The sequence below is a fragment of the Cryptomeria japonica genome, chromosome 7 (assembly GCF_030272615.1).
Source record: "Cryptomeria japonica chromosome 7, Sugi_1.0, whole genome shotgun sequence".
Classification (NCBI taxonomy): domain Eukaryota; kingdom Viridiplantae; phylum Streptophyta; class Pinopsida; order Cupressales; family Cupressaceae; genus Cryptomeria; species Cryptomeria japonica.
The window spans coordinates 568,673,371-568,689,934 of NC_081411.1; the positions used below are offsets into that span (position 1 = coordinate 568,673,371).

The following is a 16,564-nucleotide window of genomic DNA, read 5'->3' on the forward strand; positions in this document are numbered from 1 at the left end:
ACCTCTTCCCTTGGAATTTGTCACCGATCATTTCTAGGGACGTTTTTGTGGTTCTCTTGGACTGTTAACTACAACAACGATTAAATCATGGGGTTGCTTTTAACCCCTCGAGTATTCCTAGCTCCTTTGTTGCTAGTTCAATCAATTTCCCCAATTTTCCTTTTTTAGAGGCTCCTCTTTGCTCGTCCTTTGTCATTGGTGCCTTCCCTTTTCCCTGATTGAGAGCTAATGTCCCCTCTTGTGCCTCCTATGGCAATGCTGACAATTTAAGTTGCTTTGTTGTACTTATTGCCCCCGTCGAGTTGCTTGTCCTTTCAGGGGTGTGTTTGGCCTCTGCCCCCAATCAAGAGCTACATGCCTCCATGGTTTGCCTAAAAAGGCACTGCCTATACTCCTTCCATTATTCTTAGTCACCTTCTAAAGCCATCTTCCATATTCAAAGATAATTTCTAATTTTTCTATCATCCTTAAATCCGTATCAACTTCCACCAATATATTTGCCATTGTTCTGAATTTCCTGTTAAGGAAATCTTCTTTGATGCCCAAAAAGGTGCCCAGAGCATCACCAATTTTGATTAGGGTTTTGACATTCCAGAATTCAACAGGAAGACCTCTTAGGCATATCCACATTGGAATTTTGTGAATTTTATATTTCACTGGATCAAAGTTTGGGATCCAATTGATACAATGAAAACTAGACCCCTCGAAGAGGATAAGTTTGTTGAGAAGAATTTCATTTTTCAAAAGTATATCTATACATTCAATCAGGGAGAAGTGGTTTAAGAGACAACAAATACTTACCTGATCTTTGAAGTTAGTCCTCTACCACTCCATAATTGTTGCTTGAACATCCACTTCCACACCATTTGATCAAGACAACTCAGATTTTCAGCCTATCCACTGTAGGAGCTATGATCTTCAAGGGTATAACAAATGCTTTGTTGTTTTTAGGGTTTGTGTGATGATTTCCTTTGCCTTGCTTTCTAGTCTTTATTGGTCTACACCTCAGCCCCCCATTCCACTTGTTTCTTCTTTGGTCTGCTGTCTACGTTGTATCCTAAATGAAAGTCTTGTCCTTTGGGTCTTGTATCTTCCTTCCGTTGCAGAGGGGAGGATTACAACCCTATTGTTCCATTTGTCGATAGTAACCTACTCTCTTGATTTTCTCCCTTGGTTTTTGCAACCCATCGCATCGTTTTGCTTTCTACACTATTTGGCACTTGCTCGCACCATTTTTTATAGATATGATTGAAAGAGATTTTATCATTACACTAATTTTTAATCAAACCTTTTTATTTTTTTATTTTATAAAATATTACAATTTGTTGATTTTGTAAAATTTTAATATTTTTTTGCATTGATTTAGTAAAATTTTAATATTTTTTTGCATTGATTTAGTAAAATTTTCCAATTTTATTTTTATTTGCTATTGATTTAGGTGTCAAAACCATTGGATAGGTTCTATGGCTGGTGAATGGAAATAAAACCACATCCGCTATTTCTATGAGACAATTGATAGAAAAAAACAATTCAACATTTGTATGGGTTGAATAGAACCAAATATGAACCCATATGGTGTTTTATTGACTAAAAGTGAAACTAAAAAATGAGTTCAAATATGTTGGAGCAAATCAACTCAACCTCATCTCATCTAAAGGATTTGACTACTACCAAACCTATTTAAAACCTAAAACTAAAGCAAAAGAGAGGGTCCCCATTTGTGATGGGACAATGTGTGAAGTTGTCCCAACAAGAACTTTGATTACAAAAGATTGTAAATGTTGGAATACTTAGCCATGGACATACTATCAATTGTAAGCATCCTTTTTAAAATTGTCACAAAAAGCTTCGAGACTTTGACCATTGGAGTATGCAAAATCAATACACTCACTCATGGCTACATCTAAAAAATTAGGATTAAGGAAGAGTTTATGAAACACTACCTTATATGGTGCAACCGTTGTTGGCAGAAACAGGAAATCAGTAGTATAATATGTTGGATCATTGTAAAGTATAGATTTATAGAAGAATGAAAGTAGAATAAGACAGTTTCTTTGAAAAACAAAAATGCGGAAAAGAAAAACAAAACAGTTTGCCTCTTTTAGATAAATTTTCTTCTAAGATCTCTTTGGTAACAAATGGGTTGCTGCACATGCATAGTAATAACAATCCAACCTCTTCAGAGTTTTCATTGACCAATCCTCATCTCTATTTGTGTAATGGCAAGAAAAAACTAATGGTTTTTGTGTTCTTCATTCACAATGAGATTAAACTAGTTTGTTTTCATCTTTCAATTGCTTTACAAGTCAATTTTTGGGTTAAGGATCCCATTTTTGTCAATCATTGTAACGTCGCCTTCTTCGGCTTCGATGTTTGGAGATGACCCTTTAGCCTATTTTATTATGATAGACTAATTTGGGGGGTTTAGCGAGGGAATATCGAAGTTGCCTTAAATTCTTATTTTATAGGCAACTTCGGTTTAATTAATTATTTTGATAAACGTGACCATTTAAGTTTTAAGTGACTTTTGTGGAGCTCAAAAGTGAATAAAACATTAAAAGGGGGTCATTTCATGAGAAATGAAGTAAAAACTTTCTTGAAAGTTCGAAAGAGATATAAAAGGAGTTGCCAAAGGAAATTTCACATCTCTTTGGTCATTTAAAATTTCTCTTTGTGAAGTTTAGATGTATTGAAACTCAAACCCTAAGGGTTACTAGCTTCAAAGAAGGGATTTCTTCCTAGTCCATTGCAGGGGTGGATTCAGATGGGATTCACATTTGTGCTGAAGGTTTATTGAGTCAAAGATTGAGCTGAAGTAATAAATCTTTCCTTGGTTGCAGTTTAAAAATTTATTAAAAGTTTTGCAGGCAAAGAAACAATTTGCAGCAACAGATTTTTTTTTTGTGCTGGACCTTCCATGTTAAATTTTTGTGTTTGAAGCCTCGCAGCATTTAGTTGGAGAACTTTTCCAGTGTGAATGAATGTATTGAGAATATTTTTAGAGTGCATAAGGAGTATTTCAGTCAGCCACAACCTTATTGGAAAGAGCCATTTAGTATTTAAAGTAGCAATTGAGTTTCATTGAATTCGTGGGGGTTTAAAAGAGGGAGACACCAAGCTGGTGGGTACTCCATGAGTTTCTATCACCAACACAACACCTTGCTGGAAATATTTGGAGGAATCAAACCATATATGAGGAGGTGAGAAGGGAGGTGAGCCGGTAAAATAGCAGTTGCAGGTTTGGACAATAAACTTTGCAAGGAAATTTCACCATTTTCAGCAAAATATCAGTTCTCAGGTCATTAAGAACAGATCTAAGAAATTGGAGCATTCTTGCAAGCATATAATTTGATTTGAAGATTACCAGTCATTAAGAATAAAATAAGTTTAAATTCAAGATCTGCTCATTATTTACATTTTGCAAGACATGTATGTTCTGGATGCTTTATCTACAACATTATGCTGTTATATATATCCAAACAACAAAGATTGCATCATCTCAGTGAAATAATTGCCACACACTTGCACAATTCAAAAAAAATATTGGGTGAGGATCTTTAGAATCTTAGTAAAAGTCAAATGCCAAAAATGAATAAGAAAAGCGAAAACGAAAAAAAAGGTCATCCAAAGCAGCATGGGTTTGTTTTGGGTTCTAGTGGATCCTAGCAAGTTCATTCTAAGTTCGTCCGAGATGGACCTACAAACAAAATCACACTCCTTGCTTTATTTCCTGGAGAAATCAGCCATGATCCCAAACCGGGTATTGAATTGAAATCAGATTGGAGGCCTACACTGAGAAAACTGGCTACATGGAAAATAAACAAAATTAACCTTAATATTTATACAATATGAATAGCATAAACAAAAATTACAAAAATACCACTTGTAATTGATAATTCAAAATATCAAAGAAATCATGATGTGATGTATCATATATCACATAGGTACGTCAATGGTTCAAAATGTTAAAAAATAAAAAAAAATCACATATATCTATTCAAAATGGAAAAAAATCAATGGTCATAGTCAGGTTTGTTAGTGGTTCAGTAGCATGGTCCTTTAAAGTTCTTAGTTGTGATTTTTAAAATAAAATATTTTTGTTATTAGTCTTTTAAACAGTTGGGTAGCTTTGAACCTGGGACATTAGGAGAATCAAGGGCACACCCAAGAGGTACAAGGAAGAGTACATGTATGAGAATTATAGTGCCACAGGTATCTAGGATACAGGGCAGTACCCAGAAACATAAGGAAAGTTGAATTACATAGCTAAATGCTAGATAGAATTGAACACAACTGCAAATAATCAATAAAATGGCAATAGCACTGGGTAAAATGTATTAGTTCTCCAAGTCACCATGTAACTGAACAGCAACCGAGACTATTACATCAGAAGAACCAAATGATTCTTGGAAACCTGACACAGAAATTAAATGATTTCATCTCAAAACAGACAAAAAACTTACAAATTCTGGTATTTGCTCTTTTATAGGCTTTAACTTCTCTTTGGAACCTGCCTTGTCAATGCCAACTCGAATTTCTTTTGCAATTTTGTGAGTAAATCCAGTTTCTTTGAAAAAGCGCATCCAGTTTATCTCATATCCCGCCTTTGCAACTTCAAGTATATACTCAATGATTGTTGAGTCTTTGACAGGAGCAGGCCTCTCAGGCAAGTTCTGACCAAATCACAACCAACCTTGTAAGCATGGGCATGAACTAAAAAGAATTAACATATAAATTTAGAAGTATGCCTAAAATGATATTTACAATAGTTTCCTAATAAAAATAAGTATATTTCGCCACAGTTAGTTGCACAATAAACCATCAAGTCAAACAATGATGCATTTGCAACCTAAAAAATAGATTTCAATGAATCTCTCCAGCACTATATTTTCTCAAAATGATCTTACAGCAATCTGAGAAAAAGAAAGACCACCCTCCTGCCACATCTTCCAAGCTTCCATCTTCGCAGGGCTAACACTGCATTCTTTTATGCTAGTAGCTACCCTTGAAATACTTGGTTGCACCGGGAGCTCCCCATCCAAATGAAGCTCTAGACTTTCTGAGAACTGTTTTACAGTTTGAAGGATGCGATCACCATGCCTCATTAGGAGGTGCTACAATCATTAAACAAGGTTACAGACTCCAGTCAGGAAAGAACCAATAAAATACAAAGATAAGATAGTGTTTATTTCCTTTTTGATCTTCATGGAAGGTATGCTATACATACTGGTTATTACTGCTTAGATTCTTTTACTTCCTGATAGAAATTGAGGTTTTAATAGAAGAGAGTTTTAATCATTATTTATGATAATCGTACAATCATAAAAATAGAAAATTTAAAGTGACTAATACAATGAAAGATAAGCATTATCCCTTGACAACCAAGACCAAAGGAGAAAAACCAGTTTGCAAAGAAAAAATTAATGCATAATGGTTAACACCCTCGAGCAAAAAGTGGAATGGTTAGAAGAAATATCTTTTTCTTTGTAATGTACAGACAAATGAAAAAGGTCAGATTTTATTCATGTCTGGCTAAATCAGTTGATAATGGGCATAGAGGTGAACATTAGAATCCTTATGATGCCCATACAAGGATAAAAATTGTGAGACCATCTAAATGTCAATCTGAAAGGTTTGACCAGACTGGTAGATGGAAGGTGCCTTTGCAAGTTGAACATGTTCATGATACAAGCACATTTCAGGCAAAGACTGCTGAAATACACAAGGATCGTCATCTATCCAAATAGAGCATCAGTTGAAGTTGTCTTCTCTTACACCAAGAGATGTACATCAAGTACAAACCAATTCAGTGGCCAATTCCTACCATGAACCCAAAAACTGACCAGTGACAAGGTAGTTGTAATATTTTTCAATATAAAGTGTGAAGTTTATATTCTGAGGTGGTTCATGCATCAGTGGTATTTTATGGAATATAGTTGAAAGCTCAGACATCCTTATACTGAGGATATCCTTCTGTTTCTTTAAGATCTTCTTGTTCACACTAAATCTTCCGTTGTAATTGTATAGTTTACTTGGAAATATTAATCATTTCTATAAGGTCATTACTGAAAGTCTGAAAGCAAAGAGTTAAACAAACCTCTTTTTGTGCCATATAAATACCTTTCCTCTACTTACCAAGATTCAGTAGTAGATCATGCAACACTACACTCATATTTGTCTGCATAAGTGTTTGTTTTTCACTAAAAACAAAACTTATTGTGATAAAAGTTTTGAGGATTCTGTTTTACTGAATCTACTTAGTTGTACTGTTTCATTTAGTTTCCAAAAAGTTGACTTGTTTTTACATTATTCCCTTCTGTTATGAGGCATTTTTCTTTAAGGATGGCAAGGATATCAAACATTTATGAAAATAATACAACATGAAATATCTTTCAAAAATACATTCACTCACAAGTTCACAACAATATTCAGAAACCTTCTCATGCAATGAATATAAGCAACAGATATGCTTCTTTCCATGCTAGAGGCACCTCAAACTATGGATTATTTATCAGATGATGATGACATGTTGACTATCCACTAGGGTATCCAAGGTTAGGATAATAAGAGAAGTGTTGTCAATTAGGCATATACATGTATTGTTCAGAGAAATGCATTTGCACAATCATATATTTTAATTCATCATCCTAACAATGATCTCCAAAAGCACTTACTTTATTCATTTTTATGTTTAATAATGACATGATATGTGTGCATCCACCATGTGGCATTCCCACCCTCAAACTATCCAGCATTTCTGACTTTCTGCAACCTTCAGATGGATATAAAATGGTTTGACAACTACTTGCGTTCAATCATTGGCCCAAACTTATGGCCACCTTTATGGGTACAAAATTCGAGCTCCTGCCACACTTATAACTATAGATTTAAATGTCAAAATGTATCTTAGGTTCAAAGCAAAAAACCATGAACATGCTATGGTGATCATTGACATCTGACCATTGAAATGTTGATTTTGCATTGTTAGTAAAATGACATGTAGATTCCTGACATATTTGATGCCATATGTATAATACATTACGTCAATTGAACAAACATAAAGAATGAATTCAAAGAACCTTTGGTTCTTGAGTATCGTTAACGAAGCCATTAAACAACTATTATATGTATTATTTTCAATCAATTACTTGTGTTTCCATAAGAAAATAGAGACAAGATTACCAAGCCAGAAAGTTTGTCACTCAAATTCCTAAACCAATTGTGCATGACCTAAATTGCATGAAGGGTCAAAAACAACAACATACATGGAATTGCTATTTGGAGAAAGAACATTTCCAACAATGAGGTTTAAAATATATTTGAGTTTAGCTCCAATATCCAAAGCAAACATTGATACATTTCCAAATTAATTATAGAGAACTTTGAATTTCAGGATGAGTAAAATGAACAAGGAAGGAAACCCCAAATATAAAAAAGCTCCTAAAAGTCCACAGCAAATATTCCTTAATAAATGCTCAGCTAACAGTGGTTTGATTCAAGTAACACCAGAATAATTCATTGTCAAACAAACTAAATACTAAGTTACCGATTCAGGTACAGGTACGGATATGGGTTCGGGTCGGATATATTATTTATCTATAAAATTTAAAAAATCTTTGAATTAATAAATAAATATGTTTTATCAAACAATATTAAATATATAAAAATAAATTTAAATAATCTTTTATAAAAAAATGCAATGTTCTCTAATGCTGTGGATAAACGCGATAAATGCGAAAGTTCAGGAAGACCTAACTGGCAATTTTCGTCGATTCCTGACAATTTCGGTTGATTCTTGGTGATTTAACCCAGGGCCGAACCAGGACTGGATCCGGATCCGGCTTGAACCTGGCCCTGCACCCATACTCTATGCGACAACTCCGGTATCTCAGACTAAAATTTAAATACATTAATATTTGGAAAACAGCACTTTTGTTGTAGGCAAACAAACCACATAATTCATAAATTAGTCAACTCAGTCAACCTAGCAGTCCATTTTGGTCAACACAAATGACTGAATGTTCCTAAGGGTATCAATGGAGTAGATCTAAATTCACTATTGTCAGCAGTGACACAGGCATTACCCACTGTTTATGAGATTGTCTTTTCCAGCTTCCTAGGTCAATGGAGGCCAAATGAGAAAGGAAGTAATGAATTTTTTTTTGCAAGGGGTATTTAGTAATGATTTTTGTGAATTTAACATCAGCAGTAATATTAGTGAGAATTTGACATCATTTAATGCTAGCCACATCAAGTAATGTCATTAATCAAATATACAAAAGGTCTCATTATTTAGGGTTTTAACTGAATTTACACATGTTATACTGTGAAAAGGTCTCAACTTAAATAAAACATTTGTATATTATATTGCTATATATAAAACATGACATATTGCAAAATCACATATGGAATGTTAAACAACATTTTCAGCAGCAAGTATACATTAAACTAGTATTAGCCAATAATCTATGTGCATAAAACAATTAACACTTATTTCTATGTGTTTACAATACTCTGCATATGATTTATTCAAGATAAATTAAAAAACATACTGAAGTTCCTATATACTAAAATACAGCTCATTTGCAATCCAAGAAGGCACAAAATACAAAATTGTCTAAAATGACTCATTAAAAACAAGAAAAACCTTAAACAGGATTTGACTAAATATATCATGTCCTCACATAAACCCTCTAGAAGTCTATTAAAGTCAAAAGATGGCAACGGTTTGTAGCAGGGCCCAACAAGAGTGAATCAGCCCCTTTTGTACTCATGCCTCCTCTTCAACTAGTGATGGGAAATCCTTGTGTCCAGTTAGTTGGAATTGACACCAATAACACATCACTTATTCAAATCCTCCATGCAGATCCTTGATATGTTGCTTGACTCCCTTGAGGATGACAATTAGTTTTTTTATTTATTTTATTTGTTATTTTTTCCAATTTGAGACAAGTATTGCTGACTCTCCTAATTTCCAACGATAGTTATTGAGTGCTCTCTGATTTATAAAAAGGAAACCACATCCTTCAAATATAATGGTATGGCCAAAATTGGGCTGGTTCAAATAAATAATTAAAGGTTTCAGTCAATTCTAGAATTATTTTATTATAGAAATTCTGGAAACTATAACCAACCTGTAACCTCATGTATATTCCAAAATCTCCTGAATAAAAGAATATAAACTTTTCTATGTTCAACAAAATGGTGACTTTTGGGTGAAATCACTCGTTTAGCTACATTGATTTTAGTTCACAAGTCTGTTCGCCAGTAGGGATTTCGTCCTTTGGAGAATTGAGCAAACTGTCAAAGCTCTGCAAATGAGGATTTATGAAAATTGACAAGCATGGAATGAAATACTTTTTCTCCAAGTTTTTCTTTTTGTGGTTTTTCCTATCAACCCTAAAAAGTAATTAAAAATTATTTGTTTTATTTATTTTTGAACATTAACCTTTTCTCTTTTAAAGCATTAATTAGCTTTCAGGATTAATATTTCTTTTATTCTAAGTTGCAGGGTTTGTGTATTTCTGCCTACACATCCAAACCTGGTTCACCTGGGTATAGATACACCTCAGACGCACCAGGTGTGCTATGGGTATGCAAGGGGTGTACCCACAAGGAGTAATCACTGGGTTGCTATGCTAGAAAGAAAATGGAAAGTCTAATATAAATCATAAACCCTTGCATATTCAATTCTCAATCTCTAATGGTATCAAATTTATAACAATTCATGAATCATGTTTATCATTGTTAAGGACAGTGGATTGTGTCTTCAAGAGTATCAAATGATTGCCTTTAGCACTCTATGAAATGTGTTGGAGCAGTGATCTGTAGATAATAGTGAACAAGGGTTAGAACCTATTAGAATAATATATGTCTCTTTGTGTTATTAATGGTCATTTAAGTTGTTCCTAATTTCGCCTCTAGTTAACAATTGTTTCTTTTAGAAACATCGTCTTTGTAACTCTATTTAAAGGAGCTTTGTCTCCTTGATTAATTGAACAACATCGATTCTTTGAAATCCATATGCTTTTGCATCTGTATTATGGTATCAGAGCCTTGGTTATTATTGAAATAATTTTTCAATTAAAAATTCGTCATGAATTTTTAACAGTTGTTTTTGAAAAATTTCTTTGTTTATTCGAAATTGATACTTTAGCAGTTCGTTTTGGCTGCAACTACTAGGGTTTTCTCGCTATTTTCTGCCTTCTCCCACGACCCGTCTCTCCAGCATTTTCGCGCAACCACGCGACGCGTTTTTTTCCCGCTTGCAGATTTTTTTCTGCCATTTTTGGACGGAAATCTGCATTTTCGGCTAGGGTTTTGACCCTCTAGATTCCGCCGAAATTTTTTTTCTGAGCACAGATTCGTGGTGGGTTTTTTGAGATCTCAACTGGGTTGTCATTAGAATTTTCTGGGGGCCTCGATTTTCGAGCCAGCGGATCCAAATTCCGACAGCAAATTCTTTTTGGGTTTTTCGCAAGGATTTCTAGGTTGTCTTTGGATTTTTTTGGGTCAGCCGGAATTTTTTTTCTTGAAATTCGTGCCCGCTGTACTTCATTGTTTGAAGTCTGTACCTGCATCTACCTTTGTTTCTGCATTGGGATTCAAATTTTTTGAATTCCGTGCCAACGCCTTCTTAGTTTTTTATTTTCTGTGCATTGGGAAACATGCAAGATGGCGTCATTGACCAACTTGATGTTGGAAGGCAATAAGGTTTTGTGCACTTAGCATCTTTTTAGTACCTCGTTTTTCGTGCCTTGAAAAGTGTGAAGATGGCTTATGGGCATTGATGTTTGTTTCGGTTTTTTATATTTTTTAACCTAAAAAAGAAATTCTGATGGGTTTTAATATTTTTTCCCTTAAAAAAATCTGTGGGTTTTAATAATTTTGTCCTTAAATATTATCTGTGGGTTTTTTAAATATTTTGTCCCTGTAAAAAAAAAAAAAATCATGAGGGTTTATGATTTTTTCCTCAAAAATTGTACTTTGCTGCAGTTTGTTTTTCGTCGCACCTGGAGTTGTTGTGCGAACATCTGCACTGGTCTCTTATTTGCAGTCTATTTTCAGGCATCTTGCTCATCTGCAATAGTTTGGAGGGTTTGCCGATTTTTTCCTCAAAATCATGACAGCTGTTCTTGGTGTGTCTCTGGTTACAGGGAGGGGCAGTTCTGCAGTTTCTAGGAGGGTTGGTGGCAGACTCATCTCAAGTGGCAGAGTTAGTGGCAGGGTCTTGTCTTCTATTGCAGCGTGTTCTGAGAAGGGGGCAACCTTCTCTGTTATTTCTCTTGGTAGTTAGAACGATGACCATTAAGGGAATCTGTATTAGAACCATGTTAAAACCTTAGGGCCAATTCATTACTTTAAGGATTCCTTTAGCCTTACCCTAATTCTTGACACTCTTCAAGGTCCTATAAACTCAAAAAGTAGCAGTCTGAATATGTGCAAAGACCTTGTGATACAACACCGAACAAAGACAGTGTACAGGGAAGGCATCATGAGAGTGATAGTAATTTTCAACAGACAATGGTATTGAAACAAAGATCATAGTGTTCTACGAAGAGTATCCCATGTATCGCAGTGTTCTATGAAGAGCCATGGATATGATAGTCATAAAGTTGTTATCTATAAAATGTCATTTATAGTCTATTGAGACAACAACCTATAGAGCTCATAATCATAAATGATTGTCATGTCAAGTAAATCCAAGTCAAACGATCTACAAGAAGATAGTCATCTAATATGGATAGCGATGATGATATTTTTTATGACCCATGTGATATTTGATCAATGGTGGCTGATTGTAGACACTTGACAATATTATTTTTTAACTCTGAAGTTTAATGTATATCATGACATTCGAGTTTGACTAATATTTGACTATTTATATGGTGGTTTATTTTGCTATTTTATTTGACCATTAATAAGGTGGTGTATTTTGAAATTAATTGCTGCTTCAAATTTGTATGTATTTTTTATTTCTATATGTTTTTGTATCAACGAACCCAAAATGAAACCAACCCCCAAAAACATTTTGGCTGAACCTGCAAACCAAACCACTGAACCCGAACTGGTAACTTAGCATTACACACGTAATTGATATCAAAATACGTACAATGAATGGGCATTTATATGAGTGTTACATGCTTAGTGAATGTCAGATAGCATTAGAACTTACATTACAAATTCCATGAAAATTAAGAAATATCTTTTTGTGTGCCCCTTACTAAATACTAAATGAACACAGCAGTTGTCAAATATGGCAAAAAAATCTCAAAAAATATTTATTGGATATCAGTTCTCACTTTTTATTGGCAATTCATTCCCTCATTCTGCCTTAAATTCCTTTTTCATTAGACTTGTTGAAAGAAATTTGACATTGACTCAGTGGAATTTTAACAGATCGGGACAACTGCAAGTGATTGGTTTTTGCCTTATACATGGCACCAAGAAAGGCAATGAATGCAATTCTTGCTACTAAATATACTAATTCAAATTTAATTTGCAACCAAATCAAAAGTATTCACCCACAACTGATGCTGGTATGCACCAAGCAATTGGTCTATTTGCTAAATTGAATGGGTTAGTGATCAATATCATATCCATGCTAAGCACACTGGAACAATGTTTCAAACCTTCAAGCTAAGAATCTTTTTATCTGATGATGTAAGGAGCCCAACAATTTTAAATAATAATGTATCTGACAGATCATATTTCCTTTGAAACAAAAGTACCATATGTTTTCACCTGATTAACACCATCAATGTTACCCAGCCTAGCTTTAGTAGACGGTCGAAGCTTTGATAATTTTTGGAGCGTCTGTTCACTACAAATTGCATATCTGGAGGAAAAACAAAAGAAGAGTTAAATGTCTTAGAGATTACTCATGGTGGAATATATGGAAAATCCTTAACTAGAATTTTTCCAATACCTAAAAGAATATAGTCAAGACATCAACAATATTCTAGCATCAAACCACTTACGGAGCTGTAGATTCACTTCGTGCAAGCTCAGCCCTGAATCCTAAAAGAAGATTGTAAAGTTTCACTTCCGTCTGGAAGTAACATGCATAATTGTCAAAAACAATTTATTCTCCATGAATATTAACCTTGGCAAATGATTTACATATAAAGAAAAGAATTTGATTTCACAGCCAAAATTTTGGAAAAGTTAAGAACATAAGTTAATGCAAATCCAGTATCACACACAGTAAGAATTGAAAGAACACATTCTGCAAGACTATTAATTCTTAGGGGAATTCTTTCTTGTTAAAGCCTAACCTCTGAAAACTGTTGACCTTCAAAGGTAGATAAACTCTCCAGCTCACCATCTATTTTCTTTATTTTAAATCCACTCTTTTGACTTTCCTCAAAAAGCATCTCATGCGAAACTGGTAATATAAGTGGGGGCTGAGTCACATTACTAGCCAACCGAAGAAAACCTTGACCTTGATGGCTAACACTGATAAGAACACAATAACCAAATACTCAGAATGAAAAAAACCAATCTTAGAACCAAATGAACAATTTATCACCAACGATATTTTCAAATGATGACAGAAGGAAGTTCTATTTCTAGAAGTAAATCAGACCTAACAATCCTGAATACATCATTCAGTTTCTCAGTTAAGTAACCTGCACCACACTAGAAACCATCAGGAAATGGAACGTGAAGGTGATCTATATGTATCAAATATCTACCCAAAACCAAAAATCTCAGTCAGTAAGATGCTTTCAAGTAGTATGTTATTCTTTGGCATCATATATTACCAATATGTTTTCTTAGATGAGAATGAAAGATCTTAGAAATGTCAAGACCTGTCAAAGCAGTTAATGATTAAGTAAAATTTTCAAAATTAAACAGAGGCAACTGCAAATACCAAGACCAATTAACTGGTCTCCAAGTGCCTTCCACCAGTTTGCAGAATGATGTTTACCCAGGCCATGTACTGGAAGCGTATCGTAATGCTTCTCTAGTATTTTTTTTGTCTGCAAGAGTTAAAACATTAAATGATCAATGGTTCTCTACTATCCCATTAGAAAATATTTTTCCTCACATCTATCATATGAAATGTTACATAATAGATTTCGAACAACAGATATAAAAAGCTCAATTTCTCTATTGGTTCAACATTCAAACTCATAAACATGCTCAAACTCCAACAATGCTACAATTTATAGTATCAGTATGGCATAAGTCTAACACCTCAAAAAGATTGCACCAAGAACATTACCAAAATATGGTTAGTATTTTCATTCCATTTCTTAATTATATTTTATTTTTCTGAGGGTACGTAGCCTCAAGGGGCCCTAAACTTGTTAACATCACTGACAAGATTGAAAGATACCAGCTTAAGAAAAATTCTATGTAACCCGGGGATGCGTCCCCGGCCTGAAAACCCCCGTCCCAATCCTGGGGATGTTTCGGGGACTTGGAGGCGGCCACGGGATGTTTCCCCCTATCCCCAAATTGCCAAGAATTTAGAGGGGACATTCGGGGATGTCTGCCCTAGCTAGGGGGGACGTCCGTACGTCCCAGGGACGGCGAGACGTCCCCCACATCTAAGACTATTAAAAATATTTAAAAAATAAAAAATGTCGTATTTTCAATTTTTTATTTTTTATTTTCTAGTATGGGCCCCTATTAATTCAAATTGTTATTAAAAAAATTAAAAGGCAACATTAATTAAATTTTAAATTTATTAAAATTTAATTCATATCAAACGTTTAAAATAAATTCATATTATAAATAGAAAATATTAAATTGTTAAATTAATGATAAACATTTAAAAATTAAAAATTAATAAATAATAAATTATAAATAGGAAATCAAAATAATAAAATATTAATTCATTAGTACTATTTTGATTTTCATGTCGTAATTGACAATGACACTATATGGCAGCAGTGTAGCCTTTGGGCATTTTGACATTTTGTATGTTATTTCTTTAATATCTATTATGATATGCATATTGACAATGTGAATGAATTGAAATTATGAATTATGAATGCATAATTGCATATTGAGTATTTACAATGTTGTATGTTCAGAATTTACATTCTAAAATGTTTTCATAGTATCTCATACACATGCTATATCCATGTTTTCATATGAATATAACATATATATGGATGCTTTATACATGTTTTCATATGAACATTTAGAATTTTCCTATATATTTTAAATTTTTCCCTATATTTTATATAGCCATCCCCTTTGCCGTCCCCAAATTTGGCAAAAAAATTTGCTGTCCCGGAAATGCGTTCCGCCGTCCCTGTCTCGGAAACTCGGGGTAACATAGGAAATTTTTTAATTTTAATTGCAAACAGATTTGAAAAGGTATTATCCGAAAGAAACTATATAAATTCAAATTCATTTTTTTAATTACATCAATGAAATAATTCAGAAACCCTTATTGTAATTTCATCAATTCAAATGTCATATTTCAGGTCTTCTAAACAAAATGATACAATCTTGAATACATAAGTTTATTGTTCAATTCACCCAGCAAACATTCTAGTTTGGGTTCCTACCTATGCCAGACCTACTTAGATTATAATCTACCCCTGTAGAATGCAACCTTGGTCTTCCATGCACAGCAGCACTTTCTCCATATCACTGCTGGAACAATACCTGCTAGACAACAACAAAGCAGGATACTGATCTTCCAACCTCAGAATGACTATCAAACTCTTCAGGTTCCTTGCAATTTCAGTCCTCAGTTGTGTGTCTCCACCTGTATCATAATGTGACCTCCAATGCAGACCAGATTGCCTAATGCAATAATGCTGGACTATGCCAAGATGAACAGAAAATACCATATTCGCCAAGAGACGGAGGTAATTGCAGACACTCAAGACTGGTACCAGTACTGGTATGACTAATTTTCAAAAATAGGAGATAGGGGTACTTGGAGATGCCATTTTTTCTTTTTATATAAATTAATAATTTCCCAAAAATATCATGACAAAACTTTGAAAACAAGAATAGTTAATCAGATATACAATTGTTTGTCCCTCTCAAAAAGTAAACACTGTCAGTAGATTTGAGCACTATAACTTTTCATGGATTTTTGTATCATCCAAAATATCAGCATGAAACATTATGCAAGCTTATTTGATTTATTAATTATTTGCTTTCCCGTTTTGCCTTATAATGTGTTTTCCGTTAAGTTTTCTGGTAGGAGACATAAATTTCTGGTCCCTGATGGTGGAGGGGCTGGGGCTGCTAATGCCAACTACTCTCGAAGCTTTACCACCTGGTCGGTCTGGTATCGGAGGTCCTGCTCAGCCTGCAACTGCCGCTCCCGGGAACTCCTCACTCGAAACACTGCCTCCATCAATTCCTGATGCTTCGCCTCCAACTCGGCTGCCAGGGTAGCAACTCTCGATTCTGCTGAGGCTCTCTCATTTGACTGCACTGCCAATTCTGCCTTCACGACACTCAATTCTCCTCTCACGGTGACAAGGATCTCATTTGTACTCCTAGCATGGGTGCGCTGCTGCTCTAACTCTGTCTCCAATGCAGGGATGCGAGTGGCCAACTCCTCCTAAGCCTTATCCGCCCT

General features: G+C 34.5%; 1 protein-coding gene across 2 annotated transcripts in view; it reads right to left on the reverse strand.

The window, feature by feature from the left end:
• The window catches only part of LOC131036323 (uncharacterized), a 253,892-nt gene that overhangs the window by 14,891 nt on the left and 222,437 nt on the right, over positions 1-16,564 (reverse strand). For both annotated transcript variants that reach the window (XM_057968171.2, XM_059209411.1), the window contains 7 exons: positions 13,877-13,985; positions 13,589-13,631; positions 13,278-13,458; positions 12,981-13,051; positions 12,745-12,838; positions 4,908-5,114; positions 4,464-4,673 (listed from right to left, as the gene is read on the reverse strand). In XM_057968171.2, coding sequence (XP_057824154.2) covers positions 4,464-4,673; positions 4,908-5,114; positions 12,745-12,838; positions 12,981-13,051; positions 13,278-13,458; positions 13,589-13,631; positions 13,877-13,985 — 915 coding nt within the window. The remainder of the gene's footprint in view (positions 1-4,463; positions 4,674-4,907; positions 5,115-12,744; positions 12,839-12,980; positions 13,052-13,277; positions 13,459-13,588; positions 13,632-13,876; positions 13,986-16,564) is intronic.